Source organism: Erpetoichthys calabaricus, chromosome 4, assembly GCF_900747795.2.
Source record: "Erpetoichthys calabaricus chromosome 4, fErpCal1.3, whole genome shotgun sequence".
Lineage (NCBI taxonomy): Eukaryota > Metazoa > Chordata > Cladistia > Polypteriformes > Polypteridae > Erpetoichthys > Erpetoichthys calabaricus.
Window position 1 is genome coordinate 137,303,232 of NC_041397.2, and position 11,702 is coordinate 137,314,933.

General features: G+C 38.5%; 1 protein-coding gene across 2 annotated transcripts in view; it reads right to left on the reverse strand.

Moving 5' to 3' along the window:
• The window catches only part of tbc1d23 (TBC1 domain family, member 23), a 138,544-nt gene extending 132,178 nt beyond the window's left edge, over positions 1 to 6,366 (reverse strand). For both annotated transcript variants that reach the window (XM_028799836.2, XM_028799835.2), the window contains exon 1: positions 6,264 to 6,366. In XM_028799836.2, the coding sequence (XP_028655669.1) occupies positions 6,264 to 6,313 (50 nt within the window). In that variant the 5' untranslated portion in view covers positions 6,314 to 6,366. The remainder of the gene's footprint in view (positions 1 to 6,263) is intronic.
• Between the last annotated feature and the right edge of the window lie 5,336 nt (positions 6,367 to 11,702).

Sequence of the window (11,702 nt, forward strand, 5' to 3'; positions counted from 1 at the left end):
CTGTATCGCGGGTTTTTTAAATACAAGTGATCGCCCGCCTATCGCGGAAGTTAGTTCTAGACCCATCAGTGATAGGTGAAAATCCGCGATATAGAAAGACCATATAAATAAACATTTTTATAGTTTAAGCCTTAAAATACCCATCCCACACGCTTTAAACACACGTAAACTTATAAAACACACTTTGTTAACACATATGATATGTGGATGTCGGACTAAGAATATGAGTAACATCTCTCTATTATAAAACATTTTAAGTTCATGCAAGACAAGGCAGTGAGACAGGAAAACAGCTGCTGTACAAGCTTATTGACACGCAGAGCGACAAGCAGCACAAAGCCCACTTCTCCTTAGCGTGCATTCAGCAAGCCCACTCCCCCCATTGCCCCCCCCCCCCCCAAAACGCGAAGTGGCAGGAGCGTACCGCGCCTCGGAGAGGGGTGTTTGAGCGAACGTGTGTTCAGCCCTCACACACCCACTCACAGACACTCCTCCTCCTCCTCCTCCATCAGAACGCGCCAAGCGACAAGCAGGCATTTTGGCAGAAGCAGCACAAAGTCCACCTCTGCTTAATGTGCGTTCACCTGCCCCCCTCTTCACAAAGCGAGTGGCAGACACATCAACGTCTGATCCTGCGTGTAGTGTTGCTCTGCGGTGTTAAGAGTGTAGAAAGTGTTAAAGAGCATAGGAAGTGTTTATAAGAGTGTGGGAAAGGTTAAAAAGAGAGACAGAAAGGTTTATAAGAGTGTGGGAAGGGTTTATAAAGCCTTAAAATATATATAAATAATAAAATAAATATAGGTCGGTACTTCGCGGATTTTCACTTATCGCGGGGGGCTCTGGAACGTAACCCCCGCAATAGGTGAGGGATGACTGTATTTCTGTTTTATTTAAACCTTTTAAGTTCGTATGCATAGCCCCATTTGGCTGTTTTGGTTTTTTTTTTTCTTTCTTCACTAATATTTAATCTCCTTAAAGAAAAACAACATATGCATTTTACTTTTTTTTGTATCTCTTTAGTAATATTTTAGTGTAAAAGGATAACCAGTATTTAAACCTTTCATGTTACTTTATAAAGTTATTTTACACAATGTTGAAAAATTAATAAGAAAGCTACATATTTTGGCAGCTGCTGCTTTAATTTTCAATGAAATGAAAAAAGGTCTCCAAGAGAAAACCTCAATGAAGAAGAAACAGTTTGCACTATCTAAAAAGGAGAAACCCTCATTTATAAAGGTTTGCTGCAGATGACTTAACTGAAAATAAATGAATAGTTCCTATGTGTATAATACATATTTATCTATTTTACTTATGCCTTTATTCCAGCAACTTGCAACATCTCAGGTACAATTTGTTACATTACTTTTGTTTCTTGCAGCACAGGCAGGTGAAGTGACTTCCTCAGGGTCACACAGTGATGTCAGTACCAGGATTTGAACTGACAAGCTCCGGGTTTGCTGAAATATTACTGAAGAAAGAAAAAAGACAAAAACGGGCAAATGGGGCTATGCATACAAATGTCCATCCATCCATTATCCAACCCGCTATATCCTAAATACAGGAGCCAATCCCTGCCAACACAGGGCACAAGGCAGGAAACAAACCCCGGGCAAGGTGCCAGCCCACCGCAGGGCGCACACACCCACACACACCAGGGACAATTTACAATCGCCATTGCACCTAACCTGCATGTCTTTGGACTGTGGGAGGAAACCGGAGTACCCAGAGGAAACCCAGACAGACACGGGGAGAACATTCAAACTCCACGCAGGGAAGCGAACCCGGGTCTCCTAACTGGCACCTTTCACTGCGCCACCATGCCGCCCGCATACAAACTTAAAAGGTTTAAATAAAACAGAAATATATAACTTTATTTTTACTTCCTTAACTTGTGGAGGGTGTATCCTGTAGCAAAGCCTTAAGTTTTTTCATGAAAGCCCCTTTCAGTCAATAAGCCTTAAAAACAGGTGTAAAGCTAAACTTGCAGCACCACTATTCAATTACACTTGCCTAACGCCTCTCCTAAGGGGACATACTGTGGGATCTAGGCATCAGTCAAAGCACCAATCACAGGCCCGATTAGAAAGCGGGAAGCTGTGATTTGTCATCTCCCTCCCATGTAACAATCACAGCCCGTGTTACAACGCACTATGTATGTATGTATATATGTATATGTGTGTGTTTATGTATGTGTGTATATGTATGTGTATATATATATGTATATATATGTGGATGTGTATATGTATATATATATGTATATATGTATATGTAGATATGTATATATATGTATATATGTATATGTAGATATGTATATATATGTATATATGTATATGTATATATATGTTTACATAACCTCTTTGACACACTACTTCTTCGCTGCGAAGCGCGGGTATTTTGCTAGTCATGCAATAAAAGAACAGCCATTGTAGGAGCAAAGTTAAATGCTAACTCAGAAAACAAAAAGATCATTTTAAATTTGGATGGTTTCCCACTATAGGAACTTTATATTATAGTTTTTTAGGGTGATTAGTGTAACATGTACAAGTACAGTGAAATTCTAAATTGCATTTGCTATTCAACATGCAACACATCTTGTTACTACAGTGCAAACATTGTATTTTAATACTTATTATTTTAATAAAAAAGTAAAATTACAAAAATGTACATTAAATTTGATCACTTTTGCACTAATTTTAATTTATTTTGCAGTGTATTAATTTATGATTGTCTCACAAGTAATATTAAGCATTAATTTCTTTTATGAAAATTTCACATCATGTAATACTGTATGGTCAAGCCTGAATCGGAATATGAATTGTATCATGAGCCGAGCGTATTGTTTCTTGCCTACTTGATACTGATACTTTACAAACAGGCCACATTAGGGACACTTTAAGGACAGTACATTCAGATTTTGACTCTTTGTGAGCAGATTGAAAACATTGGTGCTTATTTTTTAACTTGTCTGCAAATGTACAGGCATCTTTTGTTCCTAAGATATAGTGTTCAATCATAACATAGCTCTTTCTCATCCTCTTAGCTGCCAACAAAGTGAAATTGCCATTTGTGCCTTTTTTTTTTTTTTTTTTTTATTCAAACCCTTTTGCATTTCCTAGCAAGTTTGCCAAGTAGAACACTAAAGATACATTCAAATGCTATTGGATAAACAGGAAGTCTTAGTTTCCAAGTCAGAAATCTCATGTGAATGCCCAATTACGTTGGAGATCCGAGTCTAAATTTGGACAAAATAGTGATACTTGAATTCTCTAAGTTGAGATGTAATGCTGACCTTTCACCTCAGACAATTGCATAACATAAAAAATTGAACTACATCTGCCAGAAATGTTACTTAGCCTATAAAAATGCAAATGACAATCAGAAACTCACATTACCTAACTAAAGCGGGATAGTGAAATGTCACAAGTCCAGTCTCTAAAAATAAAGCATGGTAAAACTGTGTGCAAGATTAAAGCATCCACCAGCAATGAATGGAACAAATTAAATATGTAGGCCTAGGTTTTTTACCCAGAGTGAGTAACAATCTAAACTACATCCCAGACAGTATAAGGAAGTTTAAATATCCTAACCAGATTGATATTATAAACCTTAAAAAAAAGGCATATCCAGCAAAAGAAAAATGTAACTTGGTCATCCTAAACATCACATTCACTAAACAAATTAAGAACAAAGTGAACAGATGAGGGTGGCAAAGGATGTAGCAGTATTATTGCTGGCTTGTGATTGTAAATGGGAACTGGAAGGTGATAGAAAATGAAAAGATGAAGATGAAATTCACTGTGTTCGTTGACCTGCACTGCTGGATTGTGCATGTTTTCTGCCTCTATCATTCAATTGCATTAGGAGAACAATACCAAAATTTGAAAAAGACCACCAAGGTGGATTACCTGCATGAAAGAATGATAAGATGGTGGCATGCTGAGCTCCTCGTATCTTTCTTTCAAACAGCTGTGTGCAGCTCTCAACAGAAAATTCCACATTATTTCCAGTATCTGCAAAGATGATGTCTTGTTACTTGATAAAGGGTTTACATTAAACTCCTTGTGAATGTGGTAACTCATAACTTAAACCCTCACATCTCATGGAAAATACCCATTTTTAATTTTTTTTTTTTTTAAATGTGATGCCCATTGTACTGAGGTCACATTATTGAAATATTACAAAATCTCACCATCTCTGCAATTATACCAGTATTATCGTACATGAAATTATATTGCTCACACCTCATCGAGTACTCTAATTAAATCTAGTAGAACTGTGCTTGATTGACCTAAACAGTTTAATGGATGGAAGGACAGTGAAGGGATGGGTGAACTGTGAAAGTCTAAAGATTTTATGTTTTATAAAGGAAGAGCTGAGTGAATCAATATGGGAGAAGTGACTTCCAGTGATTTTAGAACATTATAATGAATGACAAAGCCACACAACTGATGGTGCTAGTTTGTCATCCCAGACACAATACATGCAGTATATATTCGTCATTGAGGGAGGGAAACAAAAAGACTAAGCTGTGATGGAAAATGTTACTTTTGCTTGTTATTTTAACACATGCTAAAAATGCAAAAGCAACCCAACAACCAAAGTGTAAAAGTTAAGTTAATATTGTCATACAGCTTCAAAATGCGTATTGTCAATTTATTGGGAACTTTATTTTCTTACAACAGCAAAAACTCATTGTGCTATACATTACTTGCTGCACTACAGCTCTCAGATGACTACATTTATATGCTAATTTCTCTGAAATAACAGGTACAATATTTAAAATTCCACATGAAAGTAAAAAATCTTCCAAAGATCCATAATCAAACTGTCTAATCTGACGGATGTAATGCACTGTTGTCAAAAGGCATATTGCAGTTGCCCTCCACTATTGATGCTGCTGCACTTTGAAAACAAATGCTGCAGCTATTAATAATTATGTGTATTAATCACTACTGGGAATTTTTTTTTTTAATGAATACAATATTTCATCAAAAAATTGTTTGGGTTAATTAAAAAAATAATTAGGTTAAAGTATGCAAAGATAAAATGTAATATTGTATTTCTATATTCATCTAAAACTGAATATACTGCAGTTATACTGGTTGACCATTTCTATAACTTTCAAGTACTGTATTTGACATTTTCATTAATTTTATTTTTTATTTAAATGCTTGGCTACAGAAGTTTTCCTTAGGTTACAGGATTTTGAATTCACCATGATTTCTTAATTTCACAGTTCCAGCACCACCTGCTCTGCCTAACTCGGCATAAATAGTTTAAGTTTCCAGATGCGAAAGGAATTAAAAGATGAAGTGGGTTATTTGACTGCCAAAAAACGAGGTCTCTAGACGCTGCTGTGGGTTTTTTTGTTTTGTTTTGTTTTTTTAATTTATTTACAGCACCATCAGTATTTTGGGAACAAATAAATGCCCTTACAGTCACTCTGTAAAATGCTTATCTAGCTATAGGGTACTTCTGAGGTGTTTAGATTTCAGTATAAAGTATATTTGACTCGTTTTACATAACAACACGTTTTTATAAAAGCGGCAGCATAAACAAGACAAGTGTGCATTTAATAGTACAGCCTAACCTTTCTTCCAAAAAGTGCAACTCCATTCGACCGAACATTAGAATAGAAACTATGTCACCTGGACAGTACAGCACAGGTCCTGTCAGATACAACGGTCGACCGATCAAGTTCTTCTCTTAAGGACCAACGGACACACATTCTGATACGATATTAAACATCGCAGCCTATACCCTCCAAACAATGGAATTTTGTCTAAATACTGTCAACACCCAATCAAATATACTGAGAATGAAAACCACGTCAAACATCCGTTTCTGTCACTTCATGTTGGGTCTTTTGAAGGAAAAGCAAAACCGCATCTCATATTTAAATGTCAGTAAACGCATTTAGAACATAGGATAAGATCGTGGCACAACGTAAAGCTCGACTACAAGGACTGCTTCTTCTTACTCGTAAGAAGATGGTATTGCCCTCTCCCGAACTCCGCTCCTTTAAACTGCGACAGACAATCTATACAAAACCACGACCAGTTCAATGGGGAATTGATTTGTTTTCGACGGTAAATCACATCACAAAACAGAAACGCCAAATCAGAGAAATAGGCAGGCTATATGAATTAGAAAGAAAAAGAAAAGTGTTCCATTGGAACAAAACACTTTGCCCTCTACTCTAAGTAACAGAAATCCATACGGTTCCATTTAATTCAAACACTAGGAAGAGCATTTCCTCTTACCAGCTGCCCTGGAGGACTTGCTCTTCTGCCTCCGCCATTGCTACTGACATCCACGTCAAGGCTGCTTACCGTAAACTAGGAAAAACTGTCGTAAACCAGCCCAGACCTTCCGTCTACGCACCCTCCCGTCAACCAAAGAACATGGGCGTTACCAAAAAATAAGGGGGCGTGAGTATGGGGAGGAGGCAAAGCGGGGAGGCGGGAAAGACAACAAAAGTAAAAAGCCTGGGAGAATAAGTTTTTTTATAATTCAATGATTACAGTATTAGCACTCCTGGTGTAAGAAAAATAAAGCCGTGTAAATCGAGTAAAAATATTTGAAAAGATTTACAATAAGTTAAGCCAAAAAGTATATTGATTAAATATTAAGTTTTAGGTATAATATATTTTGACTGCTTAGAAAACAAGTCTGCGAGAATAAAAATAATGGATAAAGAAGAGCTGAGAACAGGAGTAGGTAACTGTGGCTACATTTTTCACAGCTCCTGTGTTAGGATCCCGGTATGAGCTTGGATCAAATGGTGTTTATGCATTCTCCCCACGTTTTTTTCTTCCTTTCACTAGGGTACTGTGCTTTGTATTTACATGAAAAATTATGTGCTGATTAGACCGATTGGAGTCCTGTCCAGGACTGCAGGACTGGTTCCTGTCTTAGGCTCAATCGTGCTGGGATAAGCATCAAATATGACTTCTAAATCAACTAAGAGTGAATATAAGTGTGTAGGTGAGTATGTCGTTAAGTGTCTATTGTTGCATTGTGTCTAATGCTGAAACAATAGGTTCCCCGTGATCCAGAATTATACATAATGAATTTGATAATGTTACCTTTTAATTATTTGTATAAAATACATTGTTTACAAAATACAATCTATTACACTCTCACAGACTCTGTTAGAAATTTTAAACATTTTGGATCCATGTTGTAGGTTGAGAGACAAACATGTTGTTTTCTTGCAATTTTTGAATTGCCTTTTACTCCCTGTTGCCTTTTTATTGAGTTTACTTAGGCTTAACTAGGAAGTGTAAGGCATGTCCACTGATAGTCTAGAACAAAAGTTTAATTTGCACCTCACAAACCAGCAATATCAAGTTCCCCATATGGCTATCAAAGTGGTCATTATAATACATTCCATATTAACTATATTTGTAGAATTCCTCTTGTTCCATTCCATAGGACAATGGTTCTCAACTGTGGGAGGTTGTGGCCCACTAGGGGCCCCCAATAAACTTCAAAAGGAACTGCAAGATTACTGAAAACAATTACAAAATAGTAACAAAAATACTTAAACCACTAAAAATTAATCTAGAGCAAAGGGTGTTAATCTTATAAAAAACTTATGAGGGTCGCTTCATCAATATTTTAAACCTGTTACATACAACCTGTAATGACTGTTAGTTTTCTCAAAGACCCTCTTTGAAAGTTCTTTTTCATTTATAGATTTTACCCATATACTGTATGTGTATTTTATCTGGATAAAATGTACACATTAAACTATGTCTCCATTGCTCTCATTATGTCTTGATAGAAAACAGATGAACTCCACACGCATGTATAGCAGTTTGGGGTCTAGTGGTCTCACATACAGCACAGCGCATTGCATATTATATTCTAACTTGTTGTTAGAATGGAGACTGGCTGCCTATAATCACCCAACAAGAACAAGTGAAAGCATGTCATTGCCATATAGAAACTTATTGTTTTATCATGATGCCAAAGTTGTGACAGTCTAATAATGAAAGAAATGGTAGGTTGACTTTACTGTATATACATCGCTGCCAACACTGCTGTGACTTTTAAACTTGCACAAATAGCTTCCCTGACTACTACCACCACCCCACATGATGCTTTCATCATTTCCACTGACTTGATCATTGTATGTGGAGAAACAACACATTAGCATTTCCACTGTTCTTGAATGTGGCTATTACTGATGGAAACGATCCAGTGCTGTATCCAGAGGGCAAAGAAACAGAGTCTGTAATTAAAGTATGAAAAAAATTATGTGGCAATTAATTATGCACTTTTTCAAATTAATTTGGAATTTTATATTTTTAGAAATACATTTTTATGCTTAATTTAAATGTAAAAACTGATTGATCGGTTCTGTTTGGTGGGGTGGATTCTGGACTTTTTAATAAAAAGAACACAGAGAGAGTTTTAATAGCTGTTTTTGATGATTGTTTTTTTTTTTTGCAAAAATATTCTTTATTTGCATATATTTAGGATATACAGTATCAGAATATATTTGCATATATTTAGGTTATATATACATATGTATATAAACACAATTTAGTACACCATTACAATCTATTTCAATCTATTAAATCAATTAAAATTGACTAAAGTCAGCTACAGTCTAATACAATCTTTCACAATCTATTACATTCTACAACCTATTGTAGTCTGGACTGGGTCCCAGACTTTGAAGGCTTAACCTCAAAGTGGGGCTTTGCCGAGGAAGGTGGTACAAAAAAAAAAAAAAAAAAAAAACAGTTGTTCTGAGTCCACTGGGTGAGAAATGAGTCCCATGCCCTCCCTATATTACGGTTTTTGGCTCTCTTCCATGCATGGCTTCGATTGTTGAAAGTGTCCAGGATAGAGTAGTCTTTAAGTAGGTTGCGGATGTATCTGCAGCAGTCCTCGATTGACATCATTTATTTTTTGAGAAAGAGGCAGTTCCTGGCAACCCAATGAGCATCTTTCACACAGTACATGAAACTATCGAGGCTATGCTCACCCAGACCACTGTGGCTGTTGCAGTTGGTAGGTTCCATTGTGTCTTTGGTGCTGATAAGTGTGTAGATAGTCTTTGGCTTCGACAGGTCTGGCTAGACTCCCTCCAATCCGTGTTACATTATAAACCGGACAACATCCGTGTAGAACCATGGGGGGGTCCCACTTGTCCCAGCCAAGCTTTTTCCAAATGAGCAGGAGGAAGAAGTGGGGCATGGAGTTTCAGGACAAGCTGTTACTGTACTCCATCAGAGTCTTGTGGATGCAGGCAAACAGAACCCTAAGCAAGGTGGGAATGTTGACAAAACCTTTCCCACCCTTTAGGAATTCCTTGTACATGACTGACCACCTGCGGTGGGTTGGCACCCTGCCCGGGATTAGTTCCTGCCTTGTGCCCTGTGTTGGCTGGGATTGGCTCCAGCAGACCCCCGTGACCCTGTGTTCGGATTCAGCGGGTTGGAAAATGGATGGATGGATGGATGACTGACCACTTGACTCTGTCCATCCTGGAGCCCTATATGAAGTGAAAGACCATCCTGGTGATCTCTCTACAGACCGTGGCAACGGGTGACCATGTGTGGGCTGGGGACTGCAGAATCGGAAGGATCTCGTTTCACAACACCAGTGCTTTGCCTTCGAATATAAGGTACCTGAGGCTCCACAGACCAATCTTCTCATTGATCTTGGTGAGTCTCTCATCCTGCATCCTCAAGGCCACTCCTTTTCCGCCGCACCTGCTGCCCAAGATTTTAAGGGAGTCCGGTCAGATGGTGAAGAGAAGGTGGGAGGAGGGCATCAAGTGAAATTCTAAGAAAAGCATTGCCTCTGACTTCCCAAAATTGACCTTTGCCCCTGAAGCTTGGCTGAAGTCTTCTCAGGTCTCTGCTAGTGCCATTATCAATCACTGATCTCCACAGATCACGGTGACGTCACCCATGTAGAGTAAGCATCTGTTATCTCACCTGTCTGGTCACGGGGCAGTGATCGCTCTGATCTTTGGCCATCTTCTGATCTATTCTGCGAGGAGCTCTATAAACAGACAAAGAGAAGAGGGAAGTGAGGGAAGACTTGTCTGATATCAGACAGCACTGGGAAGGGTTCAGTTATTTGAGCCATTCACCAGCACCGTGTTGGAGATGTCACGGTATGAACAAAATATCTCACCCGCCGATCCCTCGCAGTACCCCATTCATGAACCCATTGGACACAAGGTCAAAAACATTCTCTTCATCTAGGATGACCAAGGCTGCAGCGATGCAATGCTCTTTCACGTAGTGTACCGAGTCCCTTGCAATCTTGCATCCAGGGAAGCCACTGGTCTGGTCTGGGTGGATGACCTGTCAGGAGGGTGATATGACACTCATTTCTCAGTTCACATCTCCCTCCCTTTTGTTTGCACAAGATTGTGATCATTCCTGTCCTCTACCAGCATCTCCTACAGCTCCAACAGGTCCAGGCCGATGAGGTCCCACAGCACGGCAGAGTTCGGCTGGTAATCTGTCACAGCACAGGGTCCTGCCGAGTCTGAAGGATCAGTAGCTCCTCCAGTGTCAAGGATACTTTCAAGGTTGACTCACCTGCAGGGTCCACAGTTTTATTTATGCATGCTAGGAATCTGTTAGTCATGTCTGCTTCAGTTATCTTTGGAGAGTAGAGGTTGCTGTAGTAATCCCAGATCACTCCCATCATGGCCTCTTTCCTGGTCCTGATAATGTCTTCCTCATCTTGGAGTTCCCTGGGGGCATGTGGCTGGAGAAGGAGTTGCACTTTTCACCTTTCTCCAGGTCCTCCACTTTACAGCGAAAGACTACGTGCTTGGATTCTTCGTCAAAGTGCCTTCACAGGCTCTCTCTTGTCTTCTCCAAGTCAAGTCTTATGTCCCACTCACACTGATGAAGTGCTTGCAGGGACTACGGCTTTTTCTGCAGTTTGCAGAAATCCCTTTGCCATTGGCATGCTTGCTACCTTCCTTTGGCCTGAAAGAAACTGCAGAGTTTAATTTTCACATATTCCCAGCAGTCACTTACCTTCTGGAAGTAGCGTTTCTCTTTCCTCCAGGCAATGTATGCATTCCTTAGCTCCTGCATGAGGTCTTCTCTTTCTAGGAGGTTACAGTTCAGTTTTCAAATTCTGTATTTTGGCAATTGCTGGTTAATTATTTATCAAAAAATTCCTACTTGTTTTATGTTATGAATAAGAAATTCAGGCACTAGTAAAAATGAACGTTTATTTAAAAACAACATAGAAGCTGTTTTGAAAAGTGCATATTAAGTGTTTTTATGTTTTACAGATAATCCAAGCAGATACACATTTATTAATAAATTTAAGGTAAAAAATAAATGCCTTTGTCAAGACTGCAGCAAAGTTCAAGATGATAAATATCATAGCCTGTGTAGTGGGCCACTGGAGGAGTAAAGGTGGACAATCACTGCCATAGGTCTTTACAGTTGTCCACTAGGTGGTACTAAAGTAACACAATTCAGAAAACATTCAGCTCTGTGTTGCCACTTTGTAATACTATGACACTTATACAAATATGTCTGATTTTAAGTATAGATACGAATTTAAAAATCATAACCATGATAAAAGATAAATTCACAAAAACAATTCCATTAATAAATAACACTGATTCTTGTTATCTATCAAAGGGCCAGTTCCAGGCTTGCTACTGTTAAGATACACAGACTGGCTCACTGCAAACCTAA